At 37.4% G+C, this 13,745-nt stretch overlaps 1 protein-coding gene, 1 long non-coding RNA gene and 1 pseudogene across 3 annotated transcripts in view; 2 read left to right on the forward strand and 1 right to left on the reverse strand.

The window, feature by feature from the left end:
• LOC117707322 (glyceraldehyde-3-phosphate dehydrogenase pseudogene) overlaps nucleotides 1-13,527 on the reverse strand; it is a 50,983-nt pseudogene extending 37,456 nt beyond the window's left edge. Inside the window, exons 1-2 of the transcript XR_013109840.1 lie at nucleotides 13,144-13,527; nucleotides 10,170-10,236 (exon numbers count right to left, since the gene is read on the reverse strand). The product of XR_013109840.1 is annotated as a glyceraldehyde-3-phosphate dehydrogenase pseudogene (transcript). The remainder of the gene's footprint in view (nucleotides 1-10,169; nucleotides 10,237-13,143) is intronic.
• On the forward strand, nucleotides 1,251-12,565 carry Sucnr1 (succinate receptor 1). Its single transcript, XM_034500704.2, has 2 exons — nucleotides 1,251-2,332; nucleotides 11,138-12,565. Exons 1-2 carry the CDS (start codon nucleotides 2,225-2,227, stop codon nucleotides 12,086-12,088), a joined length of 1,059 nt encoding a protein of 352 aa, XP_034356595.2. The 5' UTR covers nucleotides 1,251-2,224; the 3' UTR covers nucleotides 12,089-12,565.
• LOC143441995 (uncharacterized) lies at nucleotides 4,791-9,047 on the forward strand. Its single transcript, XR_013109845.1, has 2 exons — nucleotides 4,791-5,586; nucleotides 7,259-9,047. It is a non-coding gene; the product is annotated as an uncharacterized LOC143441995 (long non-coding RNA).
• Nucleotides 13,528-13,745: the final 218 nt, after the last annotated feature.

Raw genomic sequence — 13,745 nt, forward strand, 5'->3', positions numbered from 1 at the left:
GTTATTCTTTTTTATGACAGGCGAATAAAGCCAAATCAAGTTAAGAGAAAAGACCCAAAGTTCTGGCTCATTCCTTAATCAGCTGTGCAATGTGTGCAACGGATATAGGTTTTGTTGGGCCTCAGTTTCCTTAACTGAAAATTAGGGCACTGACAGTTTGCTCTGCACCACATTCATGTAACTATAAAGGGACTTCTGGTACATAAAGTAAATGCGCTAGGGACCACAGTGGACATTGGGAAGCAGTGAGTTGGATTGAACCATCATTTACGCTCTCCTCTCTCTGTTTTTCTCTTGAGTTTTCTGCGGAGTGGATCTGATTTTCCTCAAATTTCTCTTGCATGGCCTGCTCATTGGACTTTCAAATATTATTTTATGTTGTACTGTGAACGTTGGGAACTTAATGGAATAGAGTCACTGGCCCCTTCTGAACAAGGAAATCGGCTTAGGCAAGTTTGTTTCACAGATCACCCAGCTAGTAAAATGCAAATTCAGAACAAGGATTCAAAGATCTTTTTTTTTTTTTTTTTTTTTTTTTTTTTACCTTGCTGGGTTTTGTAAGGTTATTTTAATTTGTGTTCCTGTGCTGAAACCAACAGCATTAAATTAAAGTTATACAAAAGGAAGTTTGATTTATTGAAAATGTAAATCTTTAGCAAGCACGTATGCCATGTTATATTAGTTAACAGCTCATTATGACTAACCCCCAGTGTATAGTATACTATAGACATATATATATATATATATATATATATATTCCCTAGTATTGTCACAAGTTTTCCTATTTTATAGTTAAAAGAATTGAAAAAGAATCTTTGGTGAGATTCAATATGTTACACTGTTTCTATAAACAAGGAAAACAAAACTTAGAAGCTTTGCCCACTGAAATATTATAGGCTGAACAGAAGTGACAACATAATTTGCAAATCCAGGACAAGAGAAATGTTTTGTCCCTTGTTAGTTAATACAAATTTACAAGAGTGTGACCACATTATGTCGTATGAAGAGTGCAGAGCTTACATTTGGGCCTGTGAGGTTGCCCGGAAGTGTGACAGGGACACTCGCCCTGCTGGACAGATTCTCTGTACCTATGCTCTGTAACCTGGAATAAGGTGTCATGGTATGAAAAGAACAGCAGTCTATTTATTACGCCGGCCCTGTTGCCAGTGGAGTGGTCCGGAGCAATGGGGCACTTGACAGGAAGTCCAAGCTATCAGGTTGCAGTCCTATGGGGAAAAAAAGAGAAGTGCAGACCACATTTTTGGCCATCAGGAAGTAAGGACAAGAAACAGGAAGCTCTGGGGAACTCCAGGCACCCACAAAGAGGGAATCACCACCCCAACCACTCTTACGTAGTGGTGGTCAGAACTTAACAAAATACTCTCACTTTTCTTTTTAGCTCGGAGATATCCATGAACCACAACTGGCTACTCTATTTTCTTTCTGAAAACTGTATCCCTAAGTAATCTCTAGCCATTTTTTTCTCTACAAGTAGAAAATGCCTGTGTAATCCCTATCCTTCAGGTCAACCAAACCAGGTTTTTGCTTGAATATTAAACTGATGTAGCCTTGAGAAAAGGCCAGGTATGTTTCCTGTCTGTAACAGTAAGTCTACTCTTTCGGGTGCTATTCAGAACACTGACTGGGGAAAGTTTACTGCTGTCTCTTAAGATTGTCATATACGATAATGCCTCTCTCCTTAATCCCTAGCCATCTGATGTACTTTTTTATGTTTCCTGAATTTAATCACAGGAAATAAAATGGATACTACCTAAGGTTCTAACAGCCTTTCTGCAGTGTTCTGACAAGGCTCATGTTCAGATTGGCTCCCAAGTACACAAATTATAGTTTCCTTGGGATTACTATGAAGCAGTTTAGTTATCGTATGCTTGGTATAGAAGTCACCAAAAATTGTGAAAAAAAAATGAAAAATTAATTCAACTATATATTAAACATAAAATGTTTGCTATTCCTTATTACCTAAATGTGCATACACATTTCCATGTGCATACACATGGGAAGATCGAATGCTTCTTTGCTGTTTGGGGTGTGTATAAAATAAATTGAAATAATAGTGTTCTCTAATGTCTCTGTTAAAACTATTCTCTACAAAATGAGTCATCTGTTGTGTGTTTTCACTTTTCAAGAGTTTTTCTGCATGACTTGGAGATTTTTCTGAATAAATTACCCCTGCCTTTTGAATTATTAATCTTGGCAGCATGATATGCAAATTAGACTTCACTGGCCATTTCCAGCAACACAGCACTGGGTCAGAAGCTGTCTCCAGCTCCTGGCAGAGATTTCTGTCAAGAAAGAAGCCATCAGCAGAATGGTAAGGGACACTACAGCTCAGGTCTCTCAGACACACAAAAGAAGACCAAGTTTTCTGCTAAGAGCTTCTTTTGGAAGTGCTTTGTGAGCTAAATGATGCCCAGGGAACTGTTCTTAAGTTGATGTGAAGCAGCCAAAGGCAATCATTACTGACTTTCACATCTACTTCATAAGGCTCTAAATGCATTGATTTAGTTGCCAAAAGCTTCATTTGCTTTGCTTTAAAAGGCTTACTGTCTTTAATAATGCCTCAACAAGAATAGTTAGAATGATTTGAAAAGTAAAATTATTTACAGAAAAGGAAAATAACTTGCATCCTGCAAAATAACTTACCATGTAAATTTAAGAAAATATACAGTAAATTTTAAATCATTCCAAAATTTAAAATTTGCATTTACATTTGTCAAAATGAGTTGACTTAAGAATTAGATTTACTAAAGAAAATGGTAAACTGCAGAGTGATTGTTATTCTACTTCTCAAACTGTATAGTCTAGTCCCTAACTTATTAATGAAAAATGCAACTTGATACACACTGTAATGTTTAATATTTTGTTGTACTTTGTGGAATATATAAAAGTGAAATAATTAATGAATACCAAATACTTATATTTTTATACATGTAAACACATTTTCACTTAAATTGTTTACTAATGAAAGTAACTTGTTGAAATAACTTCATACATTTCAGTGGCAGTTAAAATTTTAATTTTTGTTAGGCTTTCTATAACAGTCAAGGATATAGAAAAAGGGTTTGAATTGGATTACCAGGTTTTTCATTAATGTAATTTTTCTAAATTTCCGGTAAGGAACATGCACTATTTTCACATTTAGAAAACTAACTTTATAAGGAGTTTTCATCATTCTAAATTAAGAATGAGTAGTAGCAATTTTCTCATGTGGGTGTGTTCAGTTTACATGTAGCTTATTAATTATAACATACTCTGTGACCGTGGGCTAGGAGCTAATAGTCATTTCCCTTTAGTTACTAATGTGTTTTTAAAAGGAAGTTCTCTGTTAATGGTTCACTTCAGTAAGCCACTGCATGTTTGTCTCCATGTCTGTTGCCTATGAACAGGACAGCTCATGGAAAGTACAGAAAAGGCTAGTGATGTCTGATAGGAAATGTTCACCTTGAATTGCTGTTTTTGCCTAAAGGAACACACCTTATGTACCTAATTTGTATAATTATGCCGTAAAAAAAGACACTTGGGTGCACATATACCTGATGCAATATTCTCAAAATGCGTCCTTGTGAAGCTAAATCAACCTATAAGTATTAGAGAGCCTAAGTGTATAAAATAATAATCTGTTAGTGCTATGAATATGAAGAGGGATAAAAATAAAACAAGTTGAAAATATATTAAATGAATAGATTATAAGACATCATGAAAAGAAGAATTTCATTTTAACAAACAAATTTCAGTATCATTAAAGCATAAAAATAATAGGACTAATTGGCTTAAACTTCTTTCCCTGATTTTTTGTTATTTGTATCCACACTGTAGTTTACAATTAATATGTATTTTATCCACACACTTTTTGTTATGTTTGTTTAAATATTTCTTGTACTTTTGAGATTATATTATAATTACATTATTTTATCCTTTTTTTTTCCTCACTCTCAATTCTCCCATATAACCCTCCTTGCTCACTTTCTAATTTATGGCCTCATTTTTGCATTAATTATTCTTACATGCATATTTGAACATTTATATTCATAAACACTACTCCTCATTTGGTGTAACATTATTTACAAAACAACTTCCATACTTAAGGCTCAGGGAACATTGTGGAGGAGAGGAAAAAAAGCTTGTAAGATCAGGGTGTTTCCGAGAAACTGTGTCTCCTAGTCATGTCAGAAGCTACATCCCATAAAGGTTCACCGACCTGAATTCCTAAACTGAGCTGAACAAGGGCAAAAACAATAGCCATGCTGAAATAGACAGGGAAAGGCCCAGGAGGTCTCCACCCTAAACAAAGAACTAAGTCAACTATGGGCTGAGAGTGGGAGAAATGGTCTTTCCCAGGGAAGCACACACCAACTATTTACCCAATGTCACACAGTCAACTTGAAAAGAACACTTTCAAAGTGTTTTGTCTTGGTAGTGTTTGTGTGTTTGTTTGTTTGTTTTTAAAGAAGAGTTATTGTATGACAAACAAGGCAAAGGTACAGAATAATGATAAAAAGTAATGAATAAATTTATTCCTCATTCGTTTTTCTTACTCTGGCCCTGGTATTATTGTCTGTGTTTACTAAACACTCAGTCTTTAGTCTCTTTGGGTCACTAAAAAACAGAGTTCTTCATCACTTCCACTTGACCCCTGACTTGGGATTGGTAGTTACCGACAGCCTGGCTTCTAGTTGCACGTCTTCATGGATACAATTTCCATCCCATTCTGTGATCCATACAAATTCCATAAACCTCTGGCATTTCCTCAGCTTATATGGGATCTAAGATTGTCAGACAAAGAGGAAGAGGAAATTCAAAACAAAACAAATGAGTTTCTTATCTCAAGGAAATTTTCTATTGTCTTAGTTTTCATTTAATGTGTGTATCGACGCTTTAGTATTTCTCAAATGACATAAGGATCACACATTAAGTCTTGAGGAACTTCAGCATTAAAGCCTAGGCAAACAAGAATTAGCTACAAGGTATCTGGTCAGTAGAGAAAGGGGGGAAAGAGATTGCAATGTTCTAGAAAGCAGGGAGGAAAAAGTTTCCAGACTTAGGGCATTGGATGCTGAAGCAGATTAGAGCATAATGGTGAGAGAATTCCATTATGTAAAGAGCAATGCATGTTCACTTTTCAAAAGTCGAAGCCCTTCCTTTTCAAACTTTATTTTTAAGAGATTTTTTTCAAATTTCACACATATATTCTCTATATACATTATTTCCTCTTCTTCCTCTCCCTGTTTCAGTGTCTCCTGTGTTCTTCCATTCCTCTATTTCTTCTGTAATTTTTAGTCTAAGACATGTACACACAGAGGGAGACAGATTTAAATAGATACAGATATAGGTGTACATCTATATTCACATACAGCTTGCCATTAATTTCACTCAGTGTTGCTTGAAAAAATACATGTTTAGATGTGATCACTTGGGATTTGATGACCTACCAGGGGACTTGTCCCAAGAGAGAACTGATTTTCCCTCTCTGAACAGCTGTTGGTTGTCTCTAACTCTTCATCTAAAGATGGGTTCTTCTGAAACTTGTCCCATTCACATTGGTATGTCAACAGGTGTTGTCATTATGTAAGTCTTGTTAAGGCAACCATTTTGTTGAGATTTCATGGGTGCAAGTTCTGTGCTATGTCTAGAAGGCATTATATTTACAGTAGCCATCTGTTTCTCTGCTTCTTAAGTCATTCGGCTTCCATTCCACAATGTTCTCTGCACATTGGGTTAGAGGCTGTGGATGTACTAACTGGGGCTGCACACCCATGGTCCCTTGTTCTCTACTTTGACCAGTTGAGGATCTCTGTAATAGTGTCCATCTGGGGTGAGGGGAAGAGGAAAAAACTTCTTTGATGAAGAGTGGGAGCCATTCTTACCTGTGTGAATTGATGTACAGGCTGCATTGTTTTTAATTTCTGGGAATTTAAATTTTATGTTATTAATTGTATGCATCCTGTGGTTTAGTTTTAAATGCTACATAAGCATAGACAGTCAGACAGAACATCCAGATAAACCAAAGTAGAAATGACACAACAAAAGTAATCTGGATTCTTACTGGTAAGACTGAAACTATTAATATTTTAGTTTATTTCTTTTTGAACTTTTATATGTTTAGCAATTTCAGATTAAATTCTTATTAAATGTCTTAAATACTCAAACCACGTCTAGAAGTTACATGCTAAAGTTTGCTTTATGCAGATGTATTTGTATTTGCAGGTCTCATTAGTAAGTACAGTGACTGATTTGTGTGTGTGTGTGTGTGTATTCTATTATGCACAGGATAAGATTTTATGGTGATTAGTAGATCAAATTTGTGGATTTACTACTTCTCTAGCCTTGGAGGAAGAATTTATAAAATTGCCTCATGAACAGTTAGGTTTCCAGCTGTCTCTATTTAGCATGCAATTCCATACCACATACTGTCTGTTAGCCACTATGCAGATGTAGAAGATAACAAGGGACAAAACAAATTTTTAAAAAGAAGTAAGACAAAAATTAATGCATGAAGAAAGCATATGCTGTGGACACAGAGCTTATTTAGATTTGTTGGACAGACAGCCATCTTGGGAAAACAATCTTTGAGCTGAGGTTTGAAAGAAATACAGGGGGTAGACAAAATAGTGGGGGGGGGCAGCATTAACAAGCAAAAAAAGCAGCAGTGAAGAGATGCAGAAGAGGCTGGCACAGTGTGACTGCTTTGTGCAGTCAGAGGACAGAAGGAGAGATGAATTAGAGCAGAGCAGAGAGGCTGGAGTGGAGTGTGGATGCTAGTGGTGTGGGTGGAGTCATTAAGAAGTTAAAGTTAGTCCTTGGAAAGATTTTAACTTAGGATAGCAACATAATTTGATTTTGAGCAATAGTTTTGTTTTCTTTTCAAGATTGGCTATTTGTGGAAAAGGTGAAATGGATAATAATAAGAAAAGACATGAGGGCACAGCAGGAGGATATGACACTTATAAATGTCCTCTTCTGCAGTTGGTATAAGGATACATAGTGAGCAACAGGTGGCAGATCTGAGAAACACAGAGAAAATAAAATCAATAAGACTTGGTAGTTTGTTCTAGATGGGGGTTAAATTGCAGATAACTAAAGATTTCTTTGGTAAGCATTTAGATAAATGGAAAATTATTTTATTAACAAAGGTGCTTCAAGATTTGTTAGTAAATTAAAGAATTTTTTAAGTCAGATGTGCCTGCAAAAAACCAATTCACAGTAATATGATCTAACGCGCACCCCCCCCCCCCCCCAGCCCTTTACCATCCGTGGAAGAGAAAACACAAGAGGCAGAGATCGGGTAGTTACTGCAAATGAGGACTTTTTACTTCTGTATCACACACGTGGAAAATGCGGAAGGGCTGAGATGTGGAAGGGGCCTGGCTTAAATACAGTCTAGAGTGACGTATTCACTTCTGATTGGCTGTTCGCTCACCACCCAATATTATGCCTCGGGATTGGCAGTGACTTTGGCGCGCTTTCTGCCTTTGCAGCTGCGCAGTTAATTGTTTACATCTGGAGAAGACACGCAGCCAGCGCCATCTTGAAATGGAAGATTATATCACCGTTAACAGCGGCTTCCTACAATATATAATAATAAACTCCTGGAATTCATCAAAGAGATCTGGGATGGGTTGGAAAAGTGGGAGTTGTTTGTAAATAGTCATTAAGGTAGAACATGGATAAGATCACCCAAGACAAAAATAGAAAAGGGAAATCAGAAATGAAACAGAAACTTAGCATCTTACTCCTGAGCCACAAAAGATGCAGAAAGCAACTAGAGAGAGGAAAAGAAAGCCAGGGTTTTGTCTTGCCATGAAAGGCAAATAAGAATGCTTTCCTAACAATTTTACTGCCAGCTAATAAATTAACTGGTGAAAACTAACCACTGGACTGTGATGTGTTCTGGCTGTTGGGAGAATTTGGGGACAGAAACCAGAATATGGTGTTTTAGACAGAAAATGGGGTCCAGATGTCAAAGCACTTGGTGAGACATTTTTTCTAGAAACCAAGCCTGAAGATGAAGGCAACTTGGGATGCCAGGGATGTCTGACACTAAATATTCTCAGATCCACAGACAAGGGTGTTTACATGCTGGTAGACAAGATAGAAATCTGGAAATGAAGCTAGAACACTAGGGATATGACCTCAGCAAGTGCTCAGTCTAAGAAAGGCTGTGGGACCTGAGAAAGGTGGATCCAGATTGAGCAATGAAGAATCTCCCTCTTGGTGAGCTAAGATGCAAAGACAGCAGTCTGAGAGTTGTGGCAAGCTGAGTAAAGTAGCTGGAAAGAAGACTGAAACAGAAATATGAAACTGAGAAACAATTCTCTCATCCTCTACAGCAGAATTGACAGTGAAAATATAAGGCTTGGTTCTCCAACAGTGTTTGTGGGAACTGACTCAGACCATGAAGGGTTAAGCATGAAAGCATGAAGGCCTGAGGCAGAGGCCCTGTGCCCTACTTAAAAAGAGGGGTGGGGTATGCAAATTCCCAAAGTTGGAGATGGGTGATGGGAGGATCTGTGATGCTTTCTGAACAATCATTCTAGCCAACTGGTGAGCTCCCAGTTCAGAGAGAAAGCTTGTCTCAAAATTTCAAGTAGCAACTGAGAAAATATATACTCGCCTCCAGCCACTATGTATGTGAACACAAATGCACTAATACACATGCACACACACTTGCACACACCTCACAAAAGTAACAATAAAATAGTGATGTTATCTACAACTTTCTGAGGTATTTTCATAAATAAAACACTGCCAAAATAGCAACAATCAACATGGATAAAACTTGAATTTGACAAAAGTACATATATTCTCTACATATCGTCCTCACAGAAAACTAACTGTGTAAATGCTTCGCACAAATATGTGTCAGGGTACTTTTACTTATAGTGAAGTAATTATTTCACTATAACTAATACTCTTGAACCTTAAGAAGGAACTTTTTACAAAATTTTGTTTTCAACCTTGGTTTCTCTATTAGAAATAACTGGGGTCTAATATTAAAATACAAAAAACAAAACAAACAAAAACAAAACCCTCATGTTTTATCAGAGATTGGTGACCATTATCACAGCATTAGTATTCAGAGGGTCTTAATACAATGTTTTCTTAACTGAGTGATTGTTAGTTTTAAAGACCAATGGCTTGATCTAGAATCACTTGCAAATAGAGGCTCAATGAGAGACTGACTACACTCAGTTGGTCTGTGGGCATGTTTGTGGGAGACTGTCTTAATTAAGTGATGTAGGAAGTCCATCCCATGATGGTCAGTATCAGTTGCTAGGCAACTTCCTAAGTTGTAAGACTCAAGCAGAGTCCAAGAAAGTGAGCACCCACACATTTGTTTCACTCTGCTCTTGATTACGGGATGTGATGTGGATAGCTGTCTCAGGCTCCCACCATTGTCACGTCCATGCTATGATAGACTGTAACCTGGAACAGTGAACTACATTAAACTCTCCCTAAGTTACTATTTGTCAGGGCATTTTATCACAGTAGAAACGAATCAGAGCAGTTAGGTACATGACTTCACCAAAGGCTAATTGTAACTAGTATGCTCTCAAAACTCATATGCTGAGACTTAATTAATCATACAGAATGTCAGAATCTGAATGAGAGTTGTGTGAGAGCTTTGCCCTCATGAATTGGATCATACCCTGATAAAGGGGCTGAAGGTAGCTGCCATGCCCTTATTTCACTGCTGAGAGAAGAGTGTGTGTGACTCCTCACCAAACAGTGAATCTGGAGCACTTTAGTCTTGGATTTTTCTGTGTAACAAAGAAAAATAGTTTTATGATTTCTAGGTTAACTACTATAGGATATATTGCTATACTGGCAGCAATTAAGACACTGGAATTTCTACACTTCAGTGAAATCATTTCTCAAATGATTCTACTAGTCCCTACTTTATATTTTCATTACTATTTAAGTGAATCAGCCATTAGGCACTGGTGAGCACAACATCTGGTTATACTCTTAGCTTTGAAAACATGGTGTTCATCATTATTATTCCTGATGTTTTCTGTCTTGTTTTAAATTTTAAGACATTATATTTTGAAGTGGCATCATATGTTCTACATATAATAAAATAAAAAATATTTAACTATATACAACCAAATAAAAGTTATTCAAACATCAATTGTATTCAACAACCTTACCTCCTTTACTGGGTTAGAGTTCAAGTCAGTTTAACTCATCAGAATTTGTAGAGATCTGTGGCTGACCCTGAAGAAACAAAGGTGAATGAGCATCTTCTCCTTATTTTACCATGTACTTGTACCTATTTCCTGATTATTAAGCTTTCTTCTTGTTTCTACACTGAGCTTTGGGCATGTTTGTCCTGTATTTGGACACAATTTTTTTTTCAGGTAGAGATGTGTATCTTTATTTTCTAGACAGGTAATCACATATTCTCCATCCCAAACTCTCTCACATTCATATTACATTCATTCATTCATTCATTCATTCATTATCATTTATTTACTTACTTTAGTGTGTGTGTGTGTGTGTGCAGGTATGTGCAAGCATATGTGTTATGAAAGTGTGGAGTTCAGAGAACAAACTATAGGCATCACTTCTCCACTTCTAATGTTTCAATTATTACTTCCTTTTATTCACATCTATAATATAGCATCATATATATATATATATATATATATATATACACACATAAATATTTTTTCTTGGTTCTTCTCTGGAAATCATTTATGGCCTCACATTAGTCACTTGCTTTACTCTGTGTTGTCACAACCAGCTACAAGAATACACTGTGAAGATATCAATGGAGCCTTGTTAAAATAATGTATCCACATGCACATATAATGTGTGCATATGCATTCAATGTAGTAATGCATATAAAATATGCATTTTTGAGAGAGAACCTCCATATATGGCCCTGCCTTTTCTGAAATTCTCTATGTAGACAAAGTTGTCTTGGAACTCACAGAGATCTGCTTGCCTCTGGTTCCCCAGCCCTGGTATTAAAGGCATGAGTCACTAAGCATGACTAAGAAGCGCATTCTTTACCAACCACTCCCAGTTATGTTTTAGGTTTTCAGTGACTGTTCTACCATTTGTTCTTGCTCACAATCTAATGTTTGATCTTATATTTCCCCTTTTGCCTTAGGCACAGAATTCATCTTGTGAAGATTGGCTGGCAGTGGAGAATATCTTGAAAAAGTACTACCTCTCTGCATTTTATGGGATCGAGTTCATTTTGGGGATGCTTGGCAATGTCACTGTGGTGTTCGGCTACCTCTTCTGCATGAAGAACTGGAACAGTAGCAACGTCTATCTCTTTAACCTTTCCATCTCTGACTTTGCTTTCCTGTGCACCCTTCCCATGCTGATAAAGAGTTATGCCAACGAGAACTGGACCTATGGAGATGTTCTCTGCATAAGCAACCGATACGTGCTTCATGCCAACCTCTACACCAGCATCCTCTTTCTCACTTTCATTAGCATAGATCGGTATCTCCTCATGAAGTTCCCTTTCCGAGAACACATTCTACAAAAGAAAGAGTTTGCCATTTTAATCTCTCTGGCTGTCTGGGTCGTAGTGACCTTAGAAGTTCTACCCATGCTCACTTTCATCAATTCTGTCCCAACAGAAAAGGGCATGAGCTGCATCGACTATGCAAGTTCTGGAAACCCTAAATACAGTCTCATTTACAGCCTGTGCCTGACTTTGCTGGGCTTCCTCATTCCTCTCTCTGTGATGTGCTTCTTCTACTACAAGATGGTTGTCTTCCTAAAGAGGAGGAGCCAGCAGCAGGCAACTGCCCTGCCATTGGACAAACCTCTACGCCTGGTGGTCCTGGCGGTAGTGATCTTCTCTGTACTCTTCACACCCTATCATATCATGCGCAATGTGAGGATCGCCTCACGCCTGGATAACTGGCCACAGGGATGTACACAGAAGGCCATCAAATCCTTATACATCCTGACCAGGCCTCTGGCCTTTCTGAACAGTGCTGTCAACCCTATCTTTTACTTCCTCATGGGGGACCATTTCAGAGAGATGCTGCTTTGTAAGTTTAGACAATACTTCAAGTCCCTTACATCCTTCAGGACATGAGCTACTGGATGCAGGTTTCCACTCAGCCAAAATGAGACAATTAACAAACCGTGCTGTGCAGTTGAGTTTTAACAAAGCAGACCACCATTTCCAGGCTTTAGCACCCACCATTCTCCAACCCCAAGTGCTGGAGTACAATCTGGGTACAAATGAATCAAAAGGCAACTCTGTATCCTGATTTTAAGCTGTACCCAGGGTATGGAAAAAATAAGGCATGAGAATGCATTGACATCTTCACTTGAGAACTGAAGGAAGCAGACTGATGTTGTCAATGTTTGGACACTTAAGACCTGAAACCTTGGAGATTTTAAGACCTCTTCTTTCTATCAGTGTAAAAGGAATAGATAGATAGTACTGAATGCTGAATGCATTTTATCACTCGTCAGGTTGATAGGCATATTTCTGAAATGCTCTGTTATTTTTATTCTTGCAATATTAAAATTTTATGTGAAAAATTAATAAACTCAATGCACAGCATTAGTTATTATGATCAGAAATTATAGTTCTTGAAAGAAATTAAATAACTGCAATGCCTAAATAAATCAATGTAATTCGTTTCTCTGTATTGATCATGGATTGTGATTTATCTGTATTGTATTGGTCCTTTTCTATTAAATGGGCTATAGCAAAAACAATCTTTGTTTAGATTAGTAGAATATTCAGTGTTAAGCAAAGGAAATTGGTATATTCTAATTTGGTTGTTAGGAAATTCGGTCATGATTAAATTCCACAGGAAGTTTACTCAAATACTGAAAAAAAATGTGCCAAAGATGGATTCATAAAGTTCACCATTACAGAACTCAGAAGGTGTTAGAAACTCACAGCAAAATATAGCACCAAAAAATAAGTCCATTGTTTCTGTGGGGATTGTGCTGCCTGGAATTTTGATGTCACAATCTGAAGCCCAGTGCATGGACAGAGAGTAAAAGTCGCCTCCATTCCCATTTCCTCTAAATACTGAACTTTAACACACATCACCAGGGCTGGAGCTTATTAGTGAAGAGGCACCAGTCTTCACACTATTGCTCTTGCAGAGGTGTAGATTCGGTTCTCACCATTCTGACTGAATAGGTCCTGGTAACTAAAACAGCTCCCTGTCCCTCCAGCTCCATGGAATCAGATGCCCCAGTCTGGACTCCTTGAGCACCTGAAAGCATGTGGTACACAAGCAGGCACACACATATAAAATGAATAAGTCATAAAAATAAAAGAAAAATATTAATATCAGAAACTAGCATAAATGGCATGGAACAATTAGCTCCATGTGCACTGGGCAGTTTTCCCAAGAAAGCCCTGCCCCCATGTTAAAAGACACAGATACACACCACACAGAGACAAACACAGACAGACACCAAACACAGACACACACAAACATACACAGACACACACACACACCACAGACACAGATACCACACAGACATGCACACACACACAGACACACAGACACCACACACACACACACAGACACAGACACACACACATTGAAGACAAACATCTTGCCTCCTCATAGTTATGTTTTTATGTTTCCCATTTCCTCATCACAAGCCTATCCAAGAAAAAATAATTTTGTTCTCCCAAATTACTTCTTTATTATTTGTATCAAAACTACTTACGTATTCCAATGTTCTTACTAAAGGAAATTATTGCGTGAATTTCA

This window comes from Arvicanthis niloticus, chromosome 4, assembly GCF_011762505.2.
Source record: "Arvicanthis niloticus isolate mArvNil1 chromosome 4, mArvNil1.pat.X, whole genome shotgun sequence".
Lineage (NCBI taxonomy): Eukaryota > Metazoa > Chordata > Mammalia > Rodentia > Muridae > Arvicanthis > Arvicanthis niloticus.

Bases quoted from the DNA above. Each gene is read 5' to 3' on its own strand.
- Sucnr1 (XM_034500704.2), top strand. From the start codon at position 2,225: ATGCAAATTAGACTTCACTGGCCATTTCCAGCAACACAGCACTGGGTC. The intron at 2,333-11,137 runs GTAAGGGACACT...CTTTTGCCTTAG, and splicing joins AAGAAGCCATCAGCAGAATG to GCACAGAATTCATCTTGTGA.